This window comes from Dipodomys ordii, unplaced genomic scaffold (assembly GCF_000151885.1).
Source record: "Dipodomys ordii isolate 6190 unplaced genomic scaffold, Dord_2.0 Scaffold34, whole genome shotgun sequence".
In the NCBI taxonomy this organism is placed as follows: Eukaryota; Metazoa; Chordata; class Mammalia; order Rodentia; family Heteromyidae; genus Dipodomys; species Dipodomys ordii.
In genome coordinates this window covers 9,987,593-10,014,579 of record NW_012267250.1, presented here as the reverse complement: position 1 = coordinate 10,014,579, position 26,987 = coordinate 9,987,593, and the positions used below count along the sequence as shown (strand labels likewise).

The 26,987-nt window shown below is 40.2% G+C and overlaps 1 protein-coding gene across 2 annotated transcripts in view; it reads right to left on the bottom strand.

Moving 5' to 3' along the window:
- Arid5b (AT rich interactive domain 5B (MRF1-like)) overlaps positions 1-26,987 on the bottom strand; it is a 182,275-nt gene that overhangs the window by 33,180 nt on the left and 122,108 nt on the right. Inside the window, exons 1-4 of one of the 2 annotated variants that reach the window (XM_013017165.1) lie at positions 13,406-13,693; positions 11,801-11,913; positions 4,842-5,046; positions 2,901-2,953 (exon numbers count right to left, since the gene is read on the bottom strand). In XM_013017165.1, coding sequence (XP_012872619.1) covers positions 2,901-2,953; positions 4,842-5,046; positions 11,801-11,913; positions 13,406-13,409 — 375 coding nt within the window. In that variant the 5' untranslated portion in view covers positions 13,410-13,693. Of the gene's footprint in view, positions 1-2,900; positions 2,954-4,841; positions 5,047-11,800; positions 11,914-13,405; positions 13,694-26,987 lie in introns of those variants that run through there. The other variant, XM_013017164.1, reaches the window with a different exon arrangement.

Here is a 26,987-nt window from a genome sequence, read left to right as displayed (position 1 = left end):
GAGAGAGAGAGAGAGAGAGAGAGAGAGAGAGAGAGGGAGAGAGAGAGAGTGCGCACAAAGCCTAATCTCAAAACAAACAAATAAACAACCAAAAATAAGCAACCTGATTCTGTTCATAGCCACACAGAGGGTAGGAGGACAAGGACATGTCATCCACTCAATATGTGACTTGACACATAAGGATTATTTGAACTGAAGTCAACTGAGAACCAACAAATTCAAGAAGAGTTTCTGCCCTCTCCTTATCTCCCTAAATATAGCATGAATTTCTACTTTTGAACACGTGCGCGCGCGCACACACACACACACACACACACACACACGTACATGATTCATCACCAGAGCTGATGATGCTCCCTCCAACAAACAGCCTACTAAATAACTCAAAGGTCTTGCATCCTAGGTCTTTTGTCACTGTCTTCATATCCATTCCATCTCTCTCTTAAGACTCCCCTTCCTGGAAGTTTGTCCCAGTGGCTTAGTCACTGTAAATGGCTACTTTAAGTTACCATACTCTCTCTTCTCGACTTTGTTTTGTCTCTGAATTTCACCCCTTAATCCCCATCTTCCCTCATCATCTCGATTCATTCTCTCTTTCTGTAAGGTCACGATCTATCAGTTTAGAACCCCCATCTATCACCCCAAATCTGCTCACATGGCATTATCACTATCAAACCTTCCTTGTCTCATACAGAGGAAAGTATTAAATGGAGTGCTGATCTTTTCCAACTTACAATTTTAGTGACTGCTTCTCCTGAATGGTAATCAGCTGAAGAATTAGAACTACCAGCTCAGATGTTTTGCTTTTCCCATTGTTGCTAATACATGCCTCATTTACATGAAGTATTCAATAAATACATGGTCAAGTGATCTGCTATTTATACGGTCATTCACTTGTTAATTTAACAAAATCATAAATACTACATGTTCAAAAAACTACAAATGCCCAGAAACTTCCTCAGAAGTTTCTTCTGTACATTTGACACCAACTTGTTGGTGCATGGAAAAAAAAATCTTTGTCAAGATACAGAAGATACAAAAGCAGGAAAAACCAATTCTGTGAAATTTGCTGGCATTCTTCCTATCAGCAAATAACAAAAAGTTCCTGAGTTTAAAAAGACATTTCAAAATATTGTGCAATATCATGTAAGTATCTGAAGTCACAAGTCATAAAAATGTGTATTCCTATTCTTAGCATTCAGAGTTAAGACTTAAAAGTCTAAGCTGTGAGGTTTACTTCTATGTTTACTTCTATGAAACTAAATTATCATCTTGTTCACAAGGATAAATGCTTGTAATTAGCTCAAGATTTTGCAAAAGCATGAGATACAGTGGAAAAGAGACTATATCCAGGACTCAATCAGGTGAAAGAATATGGAATATGTTTTTACACAGACACTTGGTAAAAGCAAATATTTAAAATAAATTCTTGTCTATGAAATGTATATTTTATATGTGGTTCCTGTATTATATTTCTTTATAAGCACACACACACACCCCATATATGACATAAACATTATACACATATATTCACATCAAAGGATATTTCATCAGAAGTCATCTCTACAGTAAATACTAGATTATCTGACTTATACAACACTTGACATATATTTTTCATCCCAAGTCCCTGACATTTACACCACTTTATTACTCTGTGTGTGTGTGTGTGTGTATAGGGTTGGAATTAAGGGCCTGGGTGTTGTTTTTTAGCTTCTTCAGTCAAGGGTAGCACTCTACTACTTGAGCCACAGCTCTAATTTCAGCTGTTTGGTGGTTAGTTGGAGATAAGAATCTCATAGCCTTTCCTGCCCAGGATGTCTTCTAACCATGATCCTCATCTCAGCTTCCTGAATAGCTAGGATTACAGGTATGAGCCACTGATATCAGGCTCCATTACCTTAGTTTATGGAGCAGTATGCTTTGTCTGGTGAAAACTCTGGTTATTGCATTTGGGCTCAAACAAATTTCATTTTCTTGACTTTGTGTTTTTTACTCTCATTTTGCTGTGGTACCAAGATATCCCAGATTTCTTCTTAAGGAAGGAAAAAATAATAATAATTTCCTATTCAATTGCAAAAGAAACTGCACACGTTAATCTGATCGTTGTGTGGATGAGAAACTATTTCCGGTGACGCCATCTTCCTCTGTCAACTGATTTTATTATAAATGTCATGTCTGTGTGCTACATTCATGGCAACGCTTTCTTCTCCCTCCTTCTTTTAAGATCTTAATCTTAGTTTGTTGCTCTAACATTTTATTGGTTCAGAATACATGCTGTAAAAATCCGTGGCCATCAAATTTTCCCGTGGGCTAAAAATAACCCATTCCTGTCAGTTAGAATTAGCTGATAAAGCGTCTCAGAGACTGTTCTGAATAAGTTTGATAACTTCCTGTTTATGCAGCACTGACCCTTGTCTAATAAAGCTTGTTTGCCCTAGAATAAGAGGAGATTTTGCTGCATTCTGTTTCTTAATGGCCAATCCTGATTACTTTTGAAAGCCCTTAATACATTTCCCATATTAGACATGAACAGATGTCAGGTATGTTGCCAAGGGAAATTTCTTTTATGCAATCTTGGCTTGTTGTACAATAATAGCCCTTTCTCAACATGGGAAAAAATTACAGACCCAACTAATTTCCCTGACAGGGGAGAGTTACATATGTTTTCCACTTGTAGTTTTTACGACAAGTTTACAATTTTGCCAAACCTGGAACTAATTGGGATGGTTTCCAAAAGCAGCCCCATACACCCCCAAATGTGTAGAGCCATTTGCAAAGGCAGTCAATGGTGGTTTGCTCTTGTTTCCCCTCCATTTTGGCCAAAGAGAGGTGGATGGGGGCAAAGGGGGTGGGGGAGTTAGATTGCAAAATTATTTCATTTAAGTTGCTTAAACACTTACTGTTTCATATCCTCCCAGTTTTTGAGCAGCTTGAAACATAGTCCAAAGGTTAACTGTTAGAGGGACAATAAGTATTTAGATAAGCATTGCATTAACATATTTCCAAGAAATGTCAATTAAAACATTTTGTTCTGTATTTCAATGTGAAAGAGAAAAGAAAAAAAAAGAAATAATAACATACCCCAGAGAGATGAATTCTTAGGAAACAATTTGCCATGGGCATTCAACAACAGGATTTATTCTTACCATTTAAAATATTTCTTAAGAAATAGTCATAAAACTATGGAAATAGTTCTACTTTTAGATAAAGGACAGCATAGTTTTATTCCTGTTGTCATCGGAACAAGAAAAGCTAAATTAGACTGACCTTGGGAAAAGGTGTGGGAATTAAGAGTTGGTCTTGTTCAGCCCTTAGAAAGAAGCCATTGATTAATGTTTCCCTCAGATAAAACCTCTCTATAATCAATATCTACCAGGCACTTTAAAATATGATTACCTTCTTAATAGGCTATCTGATGGCAACATAGTATGAAAGGCTCAAGCCATATTTCATGGTGCCTTGCAATGAGTGGGAAAACATGTGCTGTATGTGCCAGTTAGCAAATTCATAAAAAGAAGACTTCATCGACAAAGAAGTGGAGACACAAGCCCACTTCGTTCCCTTACTTGCCTGTGTGATACTGCAAATATACATTTACTTATCTCTTATAGGGTTCAGCTTTTAAACAACTATGCCCAACTGACAGCAACCTTGTTCATTTGTAGGAAGTACCATGGAATGTAACTGCAATGAATTTGATTCTTTTAAAAGAGAGGATAATTGAAATTCAAGTAATTCCTTGGTAAATGGAAATGAATAAAATGAAAAAAAAAATTTTAAAAGGCTCTTTGACACAACATGTTCGCAAAGCCTCATTGAACCTTGCACTATTTCAAAGCTATCAAGAGCCCTGCCTCAGCCTTGATTTAATCTGAACCAATGCATAATGCAACAAAGCTGTTCATAGTACATTAATTTTACTTCTATTTCAAGCAACCAGTTTTCAGACAAACATTGTAATCATTCGTAGTTATATAAGTTTATAATGGCTGCAAGTGTTCTCTTGCAATCAGTGCCAATTGCTATTAGGTATGTAAATTGTTATGTAAAACATACAGGTTTGACATTCTTCATCAAAATGACACATGGTTTTAATCTAGGAAGATGCATTTGGAGAAAATACTATTTCAAGCCAGAGGCTCATCGTTTTGTGCATCACTAAATCCAGACAGAGGCAAAATATATATTCTGTTGTGAACTCAGGGCAGGATCTGAGATTCTTCTTTTATTTGATATAAAAGAAGACTGATACTTAAATATAGAAGCTCAAAAATGTCCAAAACTGGGACTTCTGTTCAGATAAATGTATTTCTTGTTTTCTTCTGAGTTCAGATTTTTGTTATCTTTTAACAAATTTTGGGCTTAGGAAATGTGTGGGTTTTTTGTTGTTTTTTCCCCCCGGTGTGGTTGTTTTGTCCACTTTTAATGGCTTCCTTTTAAAAGCTGTCTTTTCTCTGGGAACATCTGTGCTTGATAAGGCTATGTCATATTATTATCTCCCAAGAAAGGCGTTACAGACACTCAGGATTGACAAAACAGAAAATGAGAAACTTTCAACATGTCTATTTCCAGTCATAATGACTGGTGGATTCAAGCCTATAAATATCTCACTGCAACTGTCCCAGAAGGGAACAATGTAGCGGAAAGAGGCAGGGAAAAATTCTTGGCTTGGACAGTTTGTCGATTTCATACAAACAGAAAACACCCACCCCAGATTAGGATTTCAACATCATCCCTAGTCAGAGAAAAAAAAAACAACAAAACAAAAAACCCCCATGAATCTCCAATTCAAAGAATTTGAGCAATTTTGATATTTCAGAAATAAAAATAAGCATACTTACTCTGTTTAAAACCTAAATAGGGTATTCTTTCTATGGGTGTTTTCCTTTCTTTCATGTATTTATAAAGTGCCACCAGGAAGGCCTGTTCATCTGCCCTGCACTCTTCACCAATGGCCAGCTTTGGTTTTTCTTCATTGGAGACTTTTTTACAGTTATTATGGTTATTCTTCGGCTTGGTCAAGGCTGACCTGGCCTCACATTTTACCTGGAAATGGAAAATATGCCATATCAAATCAGGCCCACTCATGGAAGTCTTACAAAGACATAGTTGGTGGCACTTCCCATTGAGTGGCAAGAATAAGCCAGTCAGTTCTCCTTAGCCAGAGACAACTTTTTAGAACCATCGCCGATTCTGAATGGTCCTTGGCTAGTGAATGGCAAACTTCTACAAAGGACCCCAGGGTAAATACCACAGGTAGGCTTTCAGACCTTTATAGTCTCTACTCCATTACTCAACTCTGGCATGAGAGCACTATGTAAATACATGGATGCAGCTATATTCCCATAAAACTTTATTGACAGAAACAGTTGGACCATAGTTTGTCCCACTATGCCAGCTTCTTTTATAGTCCTCACAAGTATGTCCATGTGAAACCAGAAATAGTGTATCCATCTGGTAGGCACATTGTTCTGTGCTTTATACATTTTATTTTCCTACAAGCAGTATCAGTTGCCGTCCTTGAACAAACCACACCTTCTCAATAACAACCAGTTCCCTACTGTACACTGTGTATCAAAATGAAAGGCAAGTTTATTTCTTCATAGTAAACTTATCTTGTTGTTATACTTGCCAGCAACCTGGAAATGCATGTGAATGCCAGAAGACACTGGCACCAGGAATACCAGCAAGGTCTCTGCTATCAGTCATTGAGGGTAATGCCTGGATAGGCCCTCAGCTAGGAAACCAAACAGCCAACTCTGTGTGTGTGTGTGTGTGTGTGTGTGTATTGGGACTTAGGGCCTCCAAGCTCCTTTAGATTTTTTTTTTCTGCTCAAGGTTGGCACTCTACCACTTGAGCCACACTTCCTCCTCTGGCATTTTGCTAGCTAATTGGAAATAAGATTCTCTTAGGTTTGTCTGGCCAGGCTGGCTCCAAACCATGATCCTCAGATCTGTCTCCTGGGATTACAGTCATGAGCCACCAGTACCCAGCTATGAGCCCAGCTGTGAGCCATTGTGTTTTATTTTTTGTTTTTTTGTGTTTTTTTGTCAGTCATGGGGTTTGGACTCTGTGCCTGGGTGCTGTCCCTGAGCTCTTCAGCTCAAGGTGAGCGCTCTACCACTTCAGCCTCAGTGCCACTTCTGGTTTTCTAGTGGTTAATTGGAGATAAGAGTCTCATGGACATTCCTGCTCAGGCTGGTTTTGAACCACAACCCTCAGATCTCAGCCTTCTGAGTGGTTAGGATTTAGAGGCGTGGAGCCACTGGCACTGGGCTTCAATTTTTTTTTTTTAATGAGAATTTCTTGCATTTCTGCCAGCTCTGAGAATATAATAGATGTTCACTTGCTTCAAAAGAATGTGTAGAGGTCAGTTAAAAACCCAAGAAAAGTAAGTGAAAATCCCCATAATTAAGAAGTACATGGAAGCAAATTCTCCAGATGTTCTTCCTTTCTCACTTCAGGCAGATAAGGAACTGAGCATCATGAGCAGCTAACCTAATGTTCCCTCCTCACTGCCATGTTCTACAAGAGGCCTTTGATGGTTGTTAAATATAACGCTAAGTTGCTGAGCTATTTTAATTGTAAAAGGGGAAGTACAAAGGGTCAGACTTGGAGTTCAAGTGCACCCAGGGGGAATGTGTACATTCCAATATTCTTTACATCTCCATGTCTACCAATCGAGCAGGAAGAGGGCAAGTGCTGGAGAGATGTTATGAATAAAAATGTCCCACAGATTCTACCATGTTCTCCATTTCACATTTTCTGAATCCTTTTTCTTTCATTGCAGATCCCCCTTCCAAGCCCTGAGAACATAAAAGACTGCTTATTTATTAAAGGGAAGCATGTCCCCTGCAAGGGCTTCTTTATGGCTGATTCTCTCAAGTGAACACACTTGTTTAATATCTTTAGACTGGCCCTGGAAAAATAAAAGTTACTGGGAAACACAATCAGCAGGGCCTCTAGATAAGATTTCCATTTTTAAGGGGACTGGTAAAACAGAATTAAAATATTTTTTTCCATGTAGAATTTTTTTTTACTTACAATATTCTCAAACGTTAATACTTTGCGACTTTATATGAAGGTGAACAGCCTTATGGAACTTTGTTACCATCTTTCCTCACTGCCAAATTTTAGATGGTTGAGTCTACAGTTCTGATGAAATTCAAAACATAATGATGCTGTGAAATCCTAAAATCACTCAGTTTTAATCTGTCCTGTCTTGCAGTCTTTTAAAAGTGTGTAGTTAGTAGTCAGGCTCTACTGGAAACAGATATTATTTCATTTCATGTTCAGAATCCTAATGAAGGAGATTATTAGAGTCACAATGGAAATTTGTATACATTATGCAACCTGTAAATTAGGATGCACAATGCATACAAATTTATATGACAAGTTTATATCACATCTAGGATTGAACCTAGATCTCTTCATCCTAGAGCTTGTAGTTTTAAACACAACACTTCCTAACATTCTTAATAAAAATGTGAAGCTGGTAGTCAAGGCAAACTTTCCATTGAAAAGCATCTTTTAGGCATTACAAAACCTACCACTCTGAAGTGTGATTTATCAAATGGTACATACAAATCTAGGTGGTTTCCCAACTAGAGAAGAGCTTCAGTGTTTCTATTGTACATTGAGCCAAGCAAGGGAGAGAAACTGATAGCAACCGAGAACCAATGAGGAGCTAAACGCTCCGCTGCGAACCTCCTATGTCCTCATGTGAGGTCTTGTAAGAGTTGTAAAAGGAAGGTATTTTGTCCTATATTTCAGTGGAGGAAACAGAAGTCTGTTGACATCATGTATCTGGTCGTATGGCCAGTGAGGGATAAGTATAGGAGTCTGGAGCTCAGCTCTGCCTCTCTTACTCCAAACCCCAATCTCCCATATCAGGGGTGGAGCTATGGAAGGGCTTTATCTTAAATAGGCTAAGGCTTATTTTTTGCAGTAGTGATGGACCCAATTATCTCTATCACTAGGTCAGATGCACCACTGTAACAGAGTATAAAGTTTCCTCTTCAATATCTAAATAGTAGCTTAATCCTCTGTCTCATCTGTATAGATGCACCCAAAAACAGAAGGAAAAACACATGGGGATGCACAAAACCAAGACCAAATAATTCTGGCACCACCTTCATGGCAAAGGCCCCAAGGAAACCAAGACTGTTGCCTTCACCCACTACTGAACTCCATCCTGGAACTCAGCATTTTTCCCAGCAGGTACTCCCAGGGAGGCCAAGGGCTGAGTAAGAAAGCGAAAGGTGAGCAGTAGCTCCCTGTCTCAGACTACTTTGATGCCTTTGTTTAAATATCAGTGTTAATATCAGTGCTGTTATTATCAGTGCTCCTGATTTGGAAGAACTGAGTCAAGTTCTTCTCTACTTTTTTCCCACATTTACCCAAAACACTTCAGTGTTTTAATCTACTGAACTATTATAGTACAGGTGTTATAAAGAAATTAAGTCCCATGTTTTCTTGTTGCCCTTGAGAAAGTCTCATCTTTTGATGGCGACAGTTAATTACTAGTTCTGTGTCTCCTGATCTGAACACCATATACCTGTTGCGTTTACTAAGAGCATTGGGGTTTCCCAAGTGTATGAGGAAGTGCTAATTAGGGACTCAACACTTGATGTTTTCAATGAACCAGCACCTTATTTGCTATTAACCACATCCTTCCATGGGATTGAGCTGTAACTAATCTAACCTTCAACTGGGGTGGACAGATGCACTGAACCAGCAATAAACAAGTTAGGGCTCTAAGCGTAGTTTGGTTGCTTGGTCAAGCAAGAAGGGAACACCCTGGAGATAATCCTGAGGAGCAAAATGAGTTGAAAGATATCGAAAAATCATGACATTATCACATGTGTGAAATATCAGTTTGTGATTTAAATGGAAGAACATATTGCACACTGTAGTTTCCTCTTAGCATATAAACCACCTGTTATATAATTCTGGTCTTTGAAAAATGCTTACAGGATAAAGGAGAAATCATTTGCCTTCTACCAATTAAAGCCGTTGACGAGAGACCTAAGCTAAGGAGATGCCTTAGTTCACCCTATAATCAAACCTGGCCTGCACATTTGCCATTTTAAGATGGTCCCAGGAAAATGGCAGGCTTTGCCAAACACATTCACCATGTCTTCAGGGTTAGTTCCTCATGTAATTTCAGTAGTTAGTTCCCCGTGTAATTTCTGCTGTCTTTGGGAATCCATGGAATTCTCTCTCCCTGGGACAATGGAAGTGTTTGTTACAAAGTTGTTGTCATTGAGAGAGGGTGACCTTCGTTGGTACCAGACAAATTACAAGTCACAATACAACAAACCACGGTAGGTCCCACTTTAAGGTGCTTTGCGTGTGGAGCACAGGAGGCTGGTATTTATCTACAGGTTTCTTTTTGAAGAAAACCAATCACACAGGTCCTAATGTTAAACAGCTCCCTGTTGACACCTAAAATGTTGCTTCTAGTTCAGCAAATGATGGAAGACCACAGGCTTATAACCACTACTGCCTCATATGAGGGAAAAAGATCACTTTAAGATACAAAGGCCTTCTTAATGGCTGTCCTTTTCAGAGATGTGGCTTCTTCAATTCTGTAGGGTTTTGCAGACAGGTGCCAACAGATAAGCTCGACATACATCAAACCCAGCCATCTTTAGCAGCTGGTTGAAGAGGTTTTCCCAGACAGGTGTCCACAGTAGGACTATAATCCAAGACCCAAAACAGAGTCCAACCAGCAGATCAGTCCCCAGGCGTGAATGGCAGCATGTCACTCAAGCATTCACCATTGGATATGAGCAGGATGGTCCTGTCTCCTTGTGAAAAGTCTGAATGGCAGCAACAGGTGTAATGTGGCTAGACTTCCATCTCTGTAAGGGCATCAGTGAGTGGGTATACAATATGGCCGAGCTGCAGAACAGACTTCAGTTTCTCCAGTGCTGTGAGCCCAGTGTGAGTCTGGAGCTGATTTCCATGAAGAGAAACATCGGTCATGTTCTTTGACATGAGTTGTCTGAGTTTTACAAAATTCCCAGATGCTTAAGTTAGTAGTGATTTCCAATGACAACTGGCAGGAGTATTGTCTTGCTGGGCTAAGGCACAGAATATGGTGGAATACACAGATGTCACCCTAGATGTATATATTCGCACTGCTGCAGACATGCTATGTAGAGCACAGTCTCTGTTGAATGTGGCAGTCCTAAAACCTTCCGGTTCCATTTGTAGTATTTACTGACGTCACAGTAGAGGAACTATTCCTACTCATATCCTTGCATACTATGGAAAGTGAAGCTCTAGGTAGGTGGTTCTAGATGAGCTGAAGAGGTCCAGCTCACAGGAACATGTCCTTAACAGTACCCATGTACATTCCTTCATAGAACATGGAATGAGCAGAACTTCAGAGAAGGAGAGGTGAGTTTTTGGCTATAAAATGGAAAGCACACATTTCTCCTCACTGGTCACTTTTAAACCCTTTAGAATCTTGGAGACAAAAAGAAATCCTAACCAAAACTATCCTTTGAACTTCTTGACGAAACAGTAATACTTGAAGATAAGATTTATAAAATGTAAATGCCTAGGATTATGCCACAAAGTGAGATTGGAATTCATGAAAGACAAACAGTAGACTATGGATGCAGAATTGACTTTTCTTTCTCTATCAGAATCTTCTAAATGCAGCTATAATAGCAAGGCTCCCATCACCAGAATTTTAGCTCTTGGATCCAACTTTTTTTGGGGGGGGGTCCGGTCGTGGGGCCTGAACTCTGGGCCTGGGCGCTGTCCCTCAGCTCTTCACCTCAAGGCTAGCACTCTACCACTTGAGCCACAGCGCCACTTCTGGCTTTTTTTTTCCTGCTTATGTGGTGCTGAGGAATCGAACCCAGGGCCTCATGCATGCAAAGCAAGCACTCTACCACTGAGCTACCTTACCAGCCCTTGAATCTAACTTCTGTGGGTATCAATTCAAATCTGGTCTTGACTCTGCTCCTGAATGGACTACTGTTGTCTTTGGCTCAGAAACAACACCAACACACAAACACTCAGTAACCAGAATGTAGAAATTTGACCCAAGTCTACAAAAGTCAAAAAGATAACTCTAGAAACATAGTGTTACATCACCTTTTATAGTACTAAATACATTAGAGTTATACTTCAAACATTTTTAAAAAATTGCTTAGGTCACATGGGCCTGGGCCAAAAGTAGTCTAGAATTAAAGCTTTCATTTGTCACTAATAATGATCTTTTAAAACATAAGTGTAATATAAGTACATGTATACTTATAAACATTTTAAATGTATCTTTAATTTTACTCTAATATGGATTAAAAGTGACTTTGAAAAAGTACATAACTAAAGGCGAATTCATTCTATCCATTTCTAATTTCACCCTCTGTTAATCTCTAAAATATATTTAGATGAACACATTCAGAAAGAGTATGGCTCAGCTGGTCTATTTTTGATAGGAGCAGAGTAAACTATGTCATTGTGTCACCAACTATGAAATCCCAGCCTCAATGACGTGGGCACTTAATCATCTGTCCTTTACCCAACAAGCCAAACTGGGGAGGTGGGAAGTTCTTTCTGTTGACTAAGCAGAATGCCTGCCTGCTACCACTCCCCTCTCCCTCCGCCCTTCTCCCCCCCCCCCCCCAGCCATGGGGGAGGAGGGGTGGCAGGAACAGACATGGCACACCACTTCAAAGGCTCTGAATTCCAGAGTCAGATATTGAACTGAAAACTGCCACCGGGATACAAGAACAGAGAGATAAAGAGGAAATAATATCATGCGGTGAATGATTGTACCTTGGCAACAGCTTTACCATCGGAATTATTGTTGGAATCCTTAGCTCCACTGAATGAGTCTCTTCTTTGGGGGCAAGGTTTCTTTTTGCGTGGTCTGCCTTTAAGGTTTGGCGCTGAAAACAAATGGAGAAGAATTGATAGGCATTTCCAATTGCATGAGTCTCCTTAAGTAAAACCCCAGAATCTTACCACCGTGGTTTCCTCTAATTGTTCAGAGAAATGCGCAGATTAGCTTCCCACTGTCCTTAGATGCTTTTTTCTCTCATTCAGTGGCACCTTGGCAGATTCATATTTTCTATACAACTTTCCCAAAGCTAGGCTATCACACTGTATCAAATCTAGTTATTGCAAATAAAATATACCTAAAGAATAATGATAAGCAAAACATTCCTCCTCGCTGTTAGAAAAGACACATGTTCAGCTGAAAGACAACTCTAAACCAGGTTTCCAGATCATTCTCTATTATTTTATTTTGTATCTTGTTTTCACAAACCTAAGTTGAAGCCAGCACTTTCTGGTATCATAGCAATGTAACATTTGAAAACATCTCCCTTCCAAAAAGGTTTGGAGACATGAACATCTTCTCAAATTATCAAGATATTAAAGAGAGAGAAAGCTATCAGCAGAGGCATTTGCAGTTACAAGCTGCAAAGTATTATTACATCTATTTCCTAATAATATTGTGACCGGCATGTTTCACATCTCAACAAATCTGGCAGATGCATTTAAGTCAGTTCTCTTTTCCTTCTCAATATATTTTGATAAAGATCTGGAGGGTTATTATTTTAAAATAAATCCAAAAGATTACTCTGAGTTTATCGTGATTCCATTGGGGGGTGAGCTGGAAGGGAAGGTAACTTTTTTTTCTTTAAAGCCACAGTTACAAATGATACAAATCAAAGCTCTTATTTCATACATGATGTTCCACTCAGTTCCTTTTAAGATCTGGACAGAAAGGCAAAGGCAAAGACTGCTGTTTATTGAGTGTTGTGACTGTCCGGCTCAGCTTTTGCATTCAACCTCATCAGTCACTCAAGTCCAGTAAAATTAAAACCAGCCATCAACCAAGCAGCCCTTAACAATTCCAAACCAATGACTCCTCTTCCCCACAAGCCCTTCCAGACCTTTCAAGGTGCCCTCCTTTTTTTCATTACTTTTAAGAGATGATTATGAAAAAATCAAATCTGAACAAGGCAAACACTCTTAATGGTTGCTAATCTTAACTCATGACACACTGTTTTAACCGATGGTTTTAGGACATCTTACATTGGACTCCTTTTAAAGACACAATTAATCCTACTCATTTGATTTTGTGCCAGGGATAAGAGTTTTGCTGTGGGGGTGGGGAGGAAAGAGGGGGGGAGGGAGAGGGAGAGAGGGGGGTGAGCTGCCTTTACAGCTCGAGAGGCAAAAAGAAGAAAAAGTTGAAAAAGCAGCTGGCCAGGGGAGAGGAGAGACTCAAGCTCGCCTTCCCCAAGGCCACGGCCATCATTTCATTCCTCCAAACACAGGATTTAAAGTCCATCCCAGAAAAGCCAGTCTGATATTAAGCAAAGGTAAACAAGCTCACAAACAAAACTCAAGCAAAGAGAAAGTAGCCATTACCCATTCCAGTCGACAAACATCTGCCTGATTGATGTCTACGCTTATGAAAGCTACAGCATGTGACTGCTCTCCGGCCACATCCCTGGAAGTCCGGATTCGGTGTGGATGTCAGCTTCCCTCCCAATCCAGCGAATGCGAGCTGCAAGACTCAGCGCTCGGCTTACAACTCCCCTCCCCCGCAGCTCCATTACTCATGTAAACACACGGCAGTGACTAGCACCCGTGTGGGATGAGCTAGCTCTGAGCACTTTGCAGGAGCTGCCAGACTGGCAGGGCTCAGCTGTCCCCCCCCCTCCCTTGCACAGGGCTGGTGATTTCATCCGGCCTGTTTAGTGGATCCTGACCTCTTGCTCCTCCATCTGAACGTGAGGGCCAGCGTTCCATGAATCTGACACGGTCCCCAGCCTGGAGCCAGGGCGGGGACTTGGGTTGTTTAGAAGACTTTGTGTAGCACAGAAGTGTTTCCACAAGTGACCCAAGCGCTAAGACTTTAATGACCCGTGTGGGAAGGATGGACTTTCATGTCCCTTATCAAAATAAAAGCCAAAGCAGAAAGCTGACAGAAACACACAGAACTTGGGAGAGGTAGGTCTGAGACATTTCCTTGCAAGAGGTACCACAAGCTGGACTCTGTTTCAAGACCCATCACTCTGATCCTTCCCTCCCAGCATTTGGGTGAAAAAGCACTTACATCCAAAAGGCATTTATTTCCAGAAAAGCTTCCAAATACCCAAAGACCTTCACAGAAGACAGACCTCACACCGAACATACTGTTTTAAATACGAAGGCAGAGGTTTCAGCCACGAACAAGTAATCTGCAAACTGGGTGGATTTTCGCTATTCTTTAAGCACTTTTCAAAACCTAGAGAAGCACAGGTCCTTACCCAGCAGATTCTGAGAATTACAAATTTAGAATCGATTTGCACCTATTATTCTGGTCATATAACTCTAAACGAGATTTGGTGAAAGAAAGCCTTTGCTTCCCTATAGGAGAAGCACATAGATATTTCAGGTGTGGCTATGTAAATCCTACCAATTGCTTGTTCAAGGCTCAATTCAGATCACATGCTTAGTCTGCTCTCAGAACTGCTTTTTCTGTCCTCCACCCCCACTGCCCACTCCCCAGTATTAAGGATGGGACCCAGGTTTGAACATGCTAGACAAGCGCTTTACCACTTGAGCCTGGCCCCCAGCTCTTTTGTTTATGTGTTTTGTTTCTGAGAGAAGGTTTTTTACTAACTACTGCCCAGGCTGGTCTAGAACTTGTGATCTTCCTCTGCCATCTAAGTAGCTGGGATTACAGGGATGTGCCACTGTACCCAACTTCTTCTGTGATTCTCTTAAGGACCAATATTTCTTGCACTTGAAATGTGGCTTTTTTTTCTTATTATTATTTGGATTGGACAGCTCTTCAGGGCAGGGCCATAATGATTCATCTTTCTTCTGCCCCAGCACAGCACTCAGGAGGCAGTATTGGGTAACATGAATTTATTGAATGAACAGTGACTAATGGAAACAAAGATGCCCACGTATTCTTTGCATCCTCTTGAGTGGGGCCTGCCAACTTAACCATGTGGTATAATTATCATCCTGGGCACCTGTAAAACTGCCTTCTCTTTCACAACTTACTTGTGTGCTCTGGGAACACAAGCTGGTGACCTGAGGAGGTACTGAGGATCGAGATTGGCAGCCTAAGGCCTTTGATTCTTGATTACCATTCAGCCATTGCTTTTGGTATTATGATAGGACATTAACTTTGTCCCCCATGCACTGCACAGATTCCCCGAAGTGCACCCCATTGTTCAGTGTTCCAGGGGCCATTGGTTCATAACACTCCATGTAAAGTTTGGGGATCGATAGACTGGCTTTAGGAGATAGTAAAAATGCAGGTTCCCAGGCCATATCTGTTTTCCTACATGGCAGGAAAAATAATCATTTACTACAAATGAGTGGACTGCGGTGTGCTGGTGGTAGTCAGGGGTAGGGAAGGCCCCGGGGTTTTAATGCATTGGTACAATAGCTTCACACCGTCATGGACTTAGTCCTGTTTTCTTCTCAAAAACCAAAGGCTGTACATGGAGAAAACCCAAATCTGTACTCCAGATTAGAGCATCTGGGGTCCACTCATAGGACTGATCCCTCCTGACAAAGCTCTGCTCAGAGGCCAGAGGTACACTCATTGAGGCATTCCCACTCCAGCCACTTCTACTTCAAGCAGTCCGTGCACAGTTACTTTTACACACATCTGTGTGTATAATGTATATAGAATGTACCTATATTCACATACATTTAGACAAATACAATCTCTCACTGCCCAGCCTTGGCAGGGCTCATCAGAGTTCTATAGGCTCTCATTCTATTAACATTTTTAGAACAACACTTGCATAGCAATAGCAGCTAATATTGATTAGGTGCTTTCTCTGGGCCTGTCCATTATTCTGAGGGCTTTGCCTTACAAGATAACTCACGTAAAATTCACTACCTACCAATGAGATAGCACCATTTTTTCTATCCGTTCAACAGAAGTAGAAGATGAAATGACAGATCTCAGATCATAAAATTGGTCATTTTGAGCAGGATTGCAACACAGGCAACCGGGAATTTATCCAGAGCCCCTGCTTTAACCAATACTCTAATATTCCCTCTTTGCCTCACAATGAAGGATTCATATTAATTCAGATTGCCAGGCATCAGGGAGCTTTCTCCAACTGAAAATACTTTCAAACATCACATAGTGCTTAGCCTAGCAAGCATTCAGCATCCCACAAACCTGACAAAGAGGAGAGTCCCATTTAGTCCTAACTTAGCCGAAGGTGACAGAAACTCCACTAAAGCCACTAGGGCCAATAAAACTTCCCCTATGCACATGCAGATTATCCCTCTCCAGTGGCCTCCCTCTGTCTCTTCTGTCTAATCAGTGAACCCTCTCTGTGGTTTTGGAGACATTTTTTTCCTCTGACTGACCATCTGTTCCTCTTACTCTGTGCCAAGAAATTACCAAGTATCCACCTTTGTGAAGTTACTGCTATTTCTACATGTGCTGATCCCTAGAGGAGCAAGAGACCTCGTGTTCCTGGCTGCTCTGACATCTAATCCATGTTTGTGCTATTATTCCACCCCCCCTTCTCTTTTTTATTAACTCTTTCAAATATTAATGAATCACAGTCTGTTTTCTTGACAACACAGCAAAACAGTTTGTTGTCACTGTTTAGTCTTTAAGGGTCTATTAAGCTCAAACACACAGGCATCTATATGGGTTTGCACAAGTTGTGTCCCAGCAGTGCAGGTGTGGGAAATTTCATCTTAACCTTAACTCTTGCAATCATATGAATAATAATAAAAAAACAATGGAAATGTAACCAGTTACTGGCAAAGTAAATTGTTTTTGGCTGAAATGCTCCTGTTTTTTTTTTTTTTCCTACTGTGTTCTTCCTGTCATGACTCTCAAAACTCTCTCCCTCTCTTTCTCCCCCTCCCCCCTCACTTTTAAAATAGCATTTATACTCTTGGAAATACTGGGAAGATAAACTGCTATAAAAGCTGGATTGACTCATCAGTTAACAACTCTTTCTTCCCATGGCGCAGAGAGGATTTTGTTGCTAATGTTGCTATCTATTCTCTGGAGAAATTCTTTGTGAGTTGCTATGAAGAAATAGGGCTTGCTTGTAGGTAGGAATCAGGAATGGAAAAGCAGGCATAATTTTCTTAAGAGTTTGACCCCCAGGGTCAATGTCTAGAGGAAGTTGGCAGAGCGTTAACTCATTTAATTTGCAAGTTGTGTGTACGGGGAGGGGGTGCTCTGTGCACAAATATGTGCATATGCGTGTGTTTTAAATATCAGCCAGGAATCAGAACTCTACTGATTGAAGTATTAAGTACTGACAAACATTGTTCTATGTATAGTCTGTGTTCTTGATAATACTTTGCATTTCTGTAATGCCTTTCCTCTGAGAATCGCAATTCTCTAGTACATTTTCTTTACAGACAATAATCTTAAAATACTCTGGCAAGTTTCAGCATGGAAGACTGCTCTTAGTGGGGGGAAAAAGACCTACCGTGATTTAGTTATCATTTATGTGCTCTATTTTCAATGTTTCCCTTTTGAGTATTTAGAAACTTCCTCTTTCACTACAACAAAAATAGGATGAAGGTTTTTAAAGTTATTAACGTATGAGTAAAAGATTTAGAAACCAAGAATGGCAGAATGCTTGATCAAAGGCTCTGCTAAAATTTATGGGTGTAATAAAAGAAAGGCATTTCACAGATAATCTCTTACAGAATTTCAGTTTTCAAATACTTGGGGGAGGGGAGGGAAGACAAGTAAAAGCCCTCAGCTCTCCATTTTTGACTGTAATTTAAAGCTCACATTTTAACTTCAAATTCATAAAGTGATTCCATGAAATTTTTATTTCAAACCAAGTTTTATTCCATTCAGTGTCTGTTGGTACTGTCTGTTCACATGGTTGAACCTTTCTGTGAAGTCATAAAATATTAATGTCCCATAGAGTTAAGAATATTCAAGTTTATTTTTATTGTTTTCCTATAAACAGTCTTCCACACCTTCCAGAAATACTTGAGAAGCAACTGCCTTTTCTGAGATCTGAGCCATTAACAGGCACAGCTTGATCTTGTGGATCATGAATTTTAAGCAATGATTGTGAGAAACAATGCTGGGAGAGGGAGAGTATTACTTGGTAATCATTCTTACAGTTCCTTTCCAATTCTTTTATTTCTCAAACAAAGACATTAAAAAGACAAGCCTAAAGTTGTGAGTCCAGATTCTCTTGCCAGCCTTCAATTGAGTTGCTTTGAAAATGTCCCTAAGACAGCTCTGAGGATCCCCTGATGCATGTGTCCCATCCAGTCCACCTACCATACTTCTCCCATTGGTTATCATGGGCCACATAATGGGGTGTGTGTGTGTGTGTGCTGGTGTGTGTGTGTGTTGGTGTGTGTTTGTGTACTGGGGCTTGAAGTCAGGACCTGAGTGCTGCCCTTGAGATTTTTGTGTTCAAGGCTAATACTCCACCGTTTGGGTTCTATCTTCATTTCTGGCATTTTATTGGTTAGTTGGAGATAAGAGTCTCAAGGACTTTCCTGCTAGGGCTGGTTTCAAACCTTGATCCTCAGATTTTAGCCTCCTGAATAGCTAGGATTACAGACAGGAACCACTGGTTCTTGGCCTCCAAACTATCCTCAAAACTTGTTTGGATCACTCACTATAATTTAGCATTTCTAGTAAGTTATTTGCTCCCAGAACCCACATTCCTAATCTAACTCCTGAACCAAAGCGTAAGCAGTTGTGTTGTTAGAAAGAAGGTAGGGGGAAAAAATGAACCTGGCTTGATCTGAGGTCTGCTTTTGGCTCTTTGTCCCTAACACTGAGATCCCAAGGGTCACTACTGAGAGTGGAATGTAATACCACTTGGGTCATACCTGGATTCTTTGGGAAGTTTCACTTCAAAATAGCCATGGACTTCATTGACTGCTCAACAAACCATGTAAGTAAACACTTTTGTAATCTCTTCCACAACATGCCCAGTCTTACTCACGCCTGTTTCATACTTATGAATGCCAAAGAAGCATTGTTAATGTTCCTGATCAAAGTTTTAGTAATTTCATAGGCATGTGATTTGCATAGCTATTTCCTGATCCACCCTCTCTCTCTCTGCCCTGGAGGTCTTCATTTCTCAGAAACACTTAAAAACACAGATTATTTCACTTCTGCCCTTCCCCCATCCCATAAATGGAACAAGACTGGCTAGCTCATCTGTGTTGCTAATTGGGTTGAAAGCATGTGACTGCAAGCATTCCTGCTCTGGAGACAAGCAAACCTCTTTTGTTGTCAGGTTTGATCAGCAGAGAGAGGCAGAATTGCTCTCTTGGTTTCCTCTTGTAGTTGAGGGGGGAAACAAACATAATGATCAAAATCTTATCTAGATAACAATACAAGGTTACATAGTGGATTCCAAGGTACTAGAGAAATGATCTCGAAACCAAGAAGAGCTGTTCACCAGGACATTGGCAAAGAAAAAATGTTACTGTCATTTGAGAACTGCTAAGAAAGTGAGCTGCATCTAGGTGTGGAATGAGGATAGAAAGACTCTGAGGGAAGAATTCTGGAAGTAAGAAAGGAGATGAAAGTTTCTGCCAGACTTGCCAGACTTTCCTTCTCCATAGCAGACTGTTTTGGCCACCACAGTATATAATGGGGCTCCTCCCACCAGGATCTCCCCCAGAGTGAAGATGAGTGAAGATGAGCTGTTGTGGAAAAAAAAAAAGCATTTAACTTTGGGAACCTAGGATCCATATATCATGGCTTAGATGGAACTATAGCCTTGATATTCTTGAGGCTCATGAGCCCATGGGAATGAAGGACGTTAGCAACCTACCACACCCCTTGTCTAGTGCACCAGAAAGATTTCCCCACCACACACGCTGTCAAAAGACATCGAGTAGACAGGGTACCTGCAGAATTAGCTGGGGCCTTAAGAGCCCCAGGAAGGAGGCAGCACTATCTAGGAACTCAGAAAGGTCTCCTCCTTCACCTTGTCTCTCTCTTTTGGCCTTGTCTTTATATCTCAGCCCAACACAACCAAAAGCGGCCTCTCACAATGTCACAGTGGCCCAAACTTCCACTCTCGCATATTCTTGGCACCTCTTCTCTCCCACGTTTTGTCTCTTTAGATGTCAGGAATACACAAGCCACTTCCAGCCTACAACTCCCCTCCCCACCCCATCCCTTTTCCTCCAGCCTGAGCTTTCTCAGTGGAGAAAATCAGGCACCTACATTTCTACAGTTGCCGTAAGTGTATTTTCTACCATGCTACACTATGGGATTTTTCTTAAAGGTTTGAAATAACTCCTGTTTCCATCATTTTGAAAACCAACAACTAAACATAGGTTTAGCATTTCTTAGTCTACCTCAGGAAAGAATAGAACATCTTAATAGTAACTTGTTGTTGTTGTCAAAGGCTGTTTAAGAATGTACTCTGGAAATGCTTTTTGAAAGATCTATTCATTTCCACAACTTCTGAAGATTATAAAGAGAGGAGCTCTTAAATGTAAAGAAATTAACTTTTGTCTCCTTTTCTGTTACAATCAATAAACCTGCTCATTCCAGCCTGCCATGGATGTGTTCTGTGGTGTTAGCATTGCACAAGACAGCGCAGAGCCGAAAGGTACATTTTTGTATCGAATAGCTTCGCATGAAAGAGTAAATATCAGAGTAACATTTGAACTCATATATAAACACAGCATTCTTGTTCAGCTATTTTTCCATGTTTGAAAATGAGTTATTCCTTTTTCAACATGGAGGATGATTGATGTGCTAAATCTCTAAAGAAAACATTCCTCTCTTGGAACTAAGTAAGAGAAGGGTTTTTTTTGTGATTTCTTTTGGTTATATATGTGGATTAACATTGAAATATTTAACTTATCACAGGCTTATATGAATATATTATGAGAGACAATTGAAAATTTTTTTTTGGTCAGTCGTGGGGCTGGAACTCTGGGCCTGGGTGCTGTCCTGAACGCTTCAGCTCAAGGCGAGCGCTCTACCACTTGAGCCATAGTTGAATTTTTAAAACACATACAACTATCAAAAAGTAAAAAGTTGTCAAGTGAATATAGATGCTAATTTGGTTTTAAAGCATCCAAAAGGCATTTGTACCCAAAAAGGAGACTTTTTAAAAAAAACTTTCTTATTACTTTGCTACCTTTTAGAAAGTAGGATTATCTCTTACTTTAAAATAGAGAGGATGGTTTTGGGTTGTCAGAGCCTCTGTCTTTGTTCAGGTAAATCCCTCTCACTCTTCCTCCTTTACCACCCTCTGCCAGAGGGCAGAGGCCCTAATGTGTCTTTGAGATTTACCTCTCCAGTGGAAGAACAGGAGCCACAACTTAGAAAGCAACTTGGAAAAACTTCTATAAGTGGCGGAAAGGGTCTCACCGATTACACAGGAGAGAGGGACTTCACACCAGGGAATGTGAGGGTCCAAAATGAGAAGTAAAATGTACCTGGGGTGTGGCATAGAGAAACAACCACAGGCACGCTAGCTGCTCAGGGTATAGTCCCTAAAGACTGAATATTTGCTAAGGACTGAATAGGTGTATCTCAGAGGGGCCAGCTACAGTGTTCAGCTAACAGGAAGAACAGTTTTGTCTCTGTAGAGGAATCATCAGGCAGATACTGTTGGGAACCCTAGCATAAATCTCACAATGAACACAGAACAATTCACGTTCCTTTCAATGTAAGATGCAATATTTTGCTCACTATTTAGAGGTACTCTGTCCGTGAGAGTCACCACTACTAGGTACTTTGAAATGTGAAGTCCAAATTGAGATCTGATATACATGTAAAACATACATGGGATTTTCAAGACTTAGAACCACCAAAAGAAAATATCCCATTAATAACATTTTATACCTATTGCATATTGAACTGGTATGATTTTTTGAAGATAGTGGATTAAATATAATCTATCATTTAAATGAGTTCCATATGTTTCTCTTTTACCTTTTACAATGTGGTTACTAGTGTATTTTATTTTAAATACATTTTTATTGTAAAAATACTGTACAGAGGGGTTACATTTATGTGAGCAAGGTCATGAGTACATTTCCTATCAAGCATTGTTACCTCCTCCTTTTACTAGTGTATTTTAAATTACATGTGTCTTATATTAGCTTTCTCTTGGGTGATGCTGTTTTGGTCAACATTCATTGTTATAATTATAGCTATGTCCTTGGAAATGTGTGTTAAAGGGCAGACAGAACAAGTTTTAACATCTGATGCTAGCCTAATTAAAAAAAAAACAGCCACCATGATTCAAAGTTTTAATACCATCTAGAATTCCATTCACTGTTATGGAGAATGTTCATGTAGAGAAGTTAGTATATGACAACTCTGTGGAAGCTGATTTCTCTCTGTAAAATTCTGATCTGGCAGTTAGAGACTAAGGCTACTAAGTAGTCCTGATGAGGATGTTATTTCATTAAGTTCCTTAAGTAAGATGTCAAAGCTACTGCTAAGCCTTGACAACAGACTGGAGAGAATAGAGAGATTATTTATTTCCTGACTTATTCTCTTCTGTTGTGAATAAAAGTATCATACAAGCCATTTTCATCCTTCAGTGTAATGGAATAAGGGAAATGGAACTTGAGTGTTTGGGGCTCATTTTAAGTAGAAACTTCCTGACCACAAATTGTTGAACAAGTTCACAGTACACTGTGTTTGCCTTTTGGAAATTTCATTTGAAAGTAAGCAGAGAGGTCAGATACAGTCAAGCCTAAAGGCTAGAGCATAGTTTATTTGCCTTGGCCAAGCAGCCTCATGCCCCACAGTTTTATCTGACAGGGAGCTTACACAGTGGAGACAGGCATTTGGTAGGTCCAGAAAAACTGAAGAGAACAAAAAGGCATGAACTCTGGAATAAGAAGGGAGAACTGTTTTTATCTCCTAATCATTTTTAGCCCTTTCAAAAAGACATAAAATGAAGGCTGACTCAACATCCCATCCTTCCACAATACTGGGTTACAAGAGCTGAAACCAGACCTTCTATTCCACTGCTTCACCTTGGATTCCATAAATAGATCTAAAAACCCTCTAAAGTGCTGCATGCCAGTCAACAGGCCACACCCCTTCTTGGATTCGAATATGGAGCTTCCTATCCAGGTTTGTCTCCTTAAGCTAGTTCTGATTGCAAAAAATAAAGGAAGAGTAACGAAGCAGTAAAATAAGCTTAGGAAATATTTTCTTTGCTTGGAAGAGTTGCCATAGTATCTAAGGAAGCTAATATTCTCAGCGATTAGGACCAAAATCTCTTGTAACATCAACAAAACATACAACGAATAGAATACATTCTTTTGTATAATACTTAATAAGGTAACATTTTTAACAAAATTATTTGGCAGGTTCAATCCACATTTAGTGAAGTGGTCCAAATGTGAAGCAGTCTGTACACCTCTGGTATGTTTCTGATGGCTAACTATGGAAGTATTTGTCTTTGTCCTCCAAACTCTTTTATAGCACATGGTATGCATATTTCGGCATCCAACATTATTAACTCATGACCAACTGTCAGTTGATGGTTATCTAACACATGGGGTCTCAAACAAAAAGGGTCCTTATTTGGGCAAAAGCTCTTGTCTGCACCAGTCTGTCTATATTTTCCCCCGAAGAACTTTATTTAGATTATTATTCCCCGTTAGTGGAAACTCAGAGGCTGCATGTGTGGCAACTGAAAGGCAGAGAAATAAATCCTTTGCAAGTTAAAACACTTAGCTGTTATTAAAACCATTTCTAGCTTTGTTAGCTGCAAGCAAACTCTCCATCGCCCTCTCGTGGCCAATCTGTGTGATGCTCTGGGACAACCATAAAAACTCAGAAAAGTACAAGAGCATTTAATCAAGTACAGGTAAGATTTGTCTTGGAGAGAAACAGCCATAAATCACAACCATATGCTGTTTTATATGTTTTTGAATTTATACTTAACAGCCCTCCAAGTCGGTGATGGATGGTGGTGGGGTGGGAGTGGGTGGGGCTTTAATATGGAAATCAGAACTTTGTCTTTCTGGAGTACAATGACTTCACTATATTTACAAGCATAGCTCTTATATACGTAGCAAATTGTTTTATGAGATTTAAAACTTAAAAAAACTCATGCTCACATTTTAAAAAGTTCCTTCAAAACTAAAAATAGACGGATGTTCCAACTGGTTTGGAATTATAGGAACTGAGGAAAGAAGTCTGAATAATTTCCTAATATGGAAGAAAAAAAAGCATTAAAAAGAAAAAAAAAGAACAGTTTATTTGTTTCACACTATAGGTGACATAGGGAAACTTGGAATTTATATGACCAAGTGTATGTACAGAATTTATCTTTCTATATGCTCTAAAAAACACAAACCATGTAAATTCTGAACTCTGAATTTAATAATCAGTTACACAATTTGTTTTTTTTTCCCCCAAACGTAATCATCAGTTACGCAATTTGGTATTTGATTTTATTTTGTTAAACACCATTTAAAATTGTCTGCTGTATGCTTTGGGACAATTTCCTGTCTAACAGGCCCATCCCCGAAAAGCAAACAAACTTTGTAGTAAAACGAACTATGCAGTTTAAGAAGAGGCTAGGGGAGAAGTCAAGGAAAGTACACAAGAGTATAAACTATTTTTTTATCTAATTACCAGTGAAGTTACTGTTTCTCTCTTTCATGTGTCTGTAAGTAAAGGCCACTCCATTCAGCATGAACAAAAGCTCAGCCTGTTCAGTGTGATCTTACAGGCAGATTCATCTTCTCTCTGCTTTTCCACTCATACGTGGAAGTTCAGTTTTGCAAGAACAGTTGTTTGATTTTTTTTTGTCTTTGAATTAGCAAAGTTCTTAAAGTAATTTTACTATAAAATTAAACAGCTGTGAGCACTTTAGCAAAACATGACGGGTCTCGTTGTCCTTTGTACTATTGCGCAAGATGAAATATCCTTCCTTTCATGTATTTTTATTCTGAAAAGAATTCCCCAGTTAGCCTTGTTTAGCTTTAAAAAAAAATAAGATAAAATAAAGGGGGCAGTATTTGCTGACCTCTGAATTTCATCTGCTTTTAAGCACGGGCATTTACACAAGGTACGGTAGAGAAAGGGCTTTTGTTTAATTCCTATTATGGAATGAAAAATGATATTCTGTCTCTATAATACAATGCCAATGCTATGTAGAATAAAGCTGTATTTCCAGGGACCAAACTACTTTCTGCCTATTTTGCAGATGGGAAAACTGAAACATGGCTAAAGGAGGAGGAAGACCTGAGCTAAAATATTCACAGAGGCTGGAATTAAATTTAGAATTTGACTCCTAGCCCAGTACTCTAACCACGTGAGGGGTTGTGACTCTTCAGAATCAACCAAAGAGCAATTTAAAAACATTCTTTTGACATTATGAACCATAGCCTGAGGGATCAGAGAAGGGGGTGGGAGGGATGTGGGGGCGTGGCTTGGAAACAATGCTGAGGCTGCTGGGTGACAGCCTCTGGGGACATGGCTAGCATGGATTACTTGATCCCTGCTGCCATATACTCTAGGAATATTCAGAGGCTTAAGGATTCCTTTGGTATCTTCAAAACAAGAAATAGAATCTAGATTTGAAGTCTATTGTAGATGGCTTTCTAAGACATAGAACCAGGGAGCCCTGACAAGACATGAGCCCTTTTCAAATGGATGGGAAGCAAGGCCATTGCTAGGAGCTTGTGAATCCAAGATGGGAAGGCAGTGAGATTCTTCACTTGACTCATTTATGGAACGATGGCATTTCACAGCTTCAAAAGAACCTTGGGCCCTCTGTGTCTTCCAGATTCTCACTCTACACACATGAAAGAAGGCAAGCAAGCGCCCAAGAGTTGGTGACTGTCCCAAAGTCACCCAGCTGGCAGCGGGGCTTTGTGGCTTTCGTTTCTCTTGGCCTTTTGGGCCAGGAGCAGCATTTGTCTTGGTAGCAGATGGCTTTGCAATGGGTTTTGAATCCCTCCCTTGGTTCTCTGTGGGGCAAGAGCACTTTCATGGCAAGACCATTTTACTGAGACATACTGAGCTGCAACGAATATGGTCATGGGGAACAGACAAGAACCTTTCCACTGTGTTCAAATGCCAAGACATACAACCCAGAAAGCTGACTCGGACACCCAGGCCCTGCACACCCCAGCTGTTTGCTGTACCCTGAATGGGAAGGACTGAGAGGAAAGCACTTGGGAAGCCATCAGGACAGCGACAGTACTTTGGGTCGAACAATTGCCACCTGCCTGCATTTCTTAGGCTGTGCTGAACCAACAACAACAGCAACAATAACAACAGAAAAAGAAAAACAAAACCCCCCAAACAACCTCCTTGTGGGAAGTCTAGGCTCTGGGAATCCAGGAGCACTGGACTTGAACTCAGGGCCTGGGAGCTGTGTTTTGGCTTTTCCCACTCTATCACTTAAGCCAAAGCTCCCCTTCTGGCTTTTTTGGTGGTTTATTGGAGATAAAAGTGGCATGGACTTTCCTATTTGGGCTGGCTTCCAGCCAGAGTCCTCAGATCTCAGCTTCCTGAGTAGCTAGGATTCTAGGCGTGAGCTCCCAGCATGGAGAATATCCTTTTCACAGGCTAACAGTAAAGCTTTGGAGGGTTGAAGCTCATTACATGGCTTTACCCCTGTAGACCTTTGCTCCTAGGCTTCCTCTTGAAAATATCCTTCCCCTTTCAGCATTCTCTCCCTCCTGTGCCAGCACCTACTTGTTCTAGATTTGCACTGAGCAGCACATCCTCTAAAAAGCTTCTTTAGTTTCCCTCATCTCCATCTGAATGTTATAACTTCGATAGAAAGTAATGCTGCTGCCTTTGTCTTTGCTAAAGAGATAACACGCAGTGGGAACGTCTTTGCAGTAGATGCTTATTAAATGGTTCATGAATAATCGGTACAGACCCAGACTGTACTTTCCTTTTCCTTTTTCTTTTTGACAGTCTTGGGGCTTGAACTCAGAGCCTGGGTACAGTCCCTGAGCCACTTTTGCTTAAGGTCAGCACTCTACCCACATGATCCACAGTGCCACT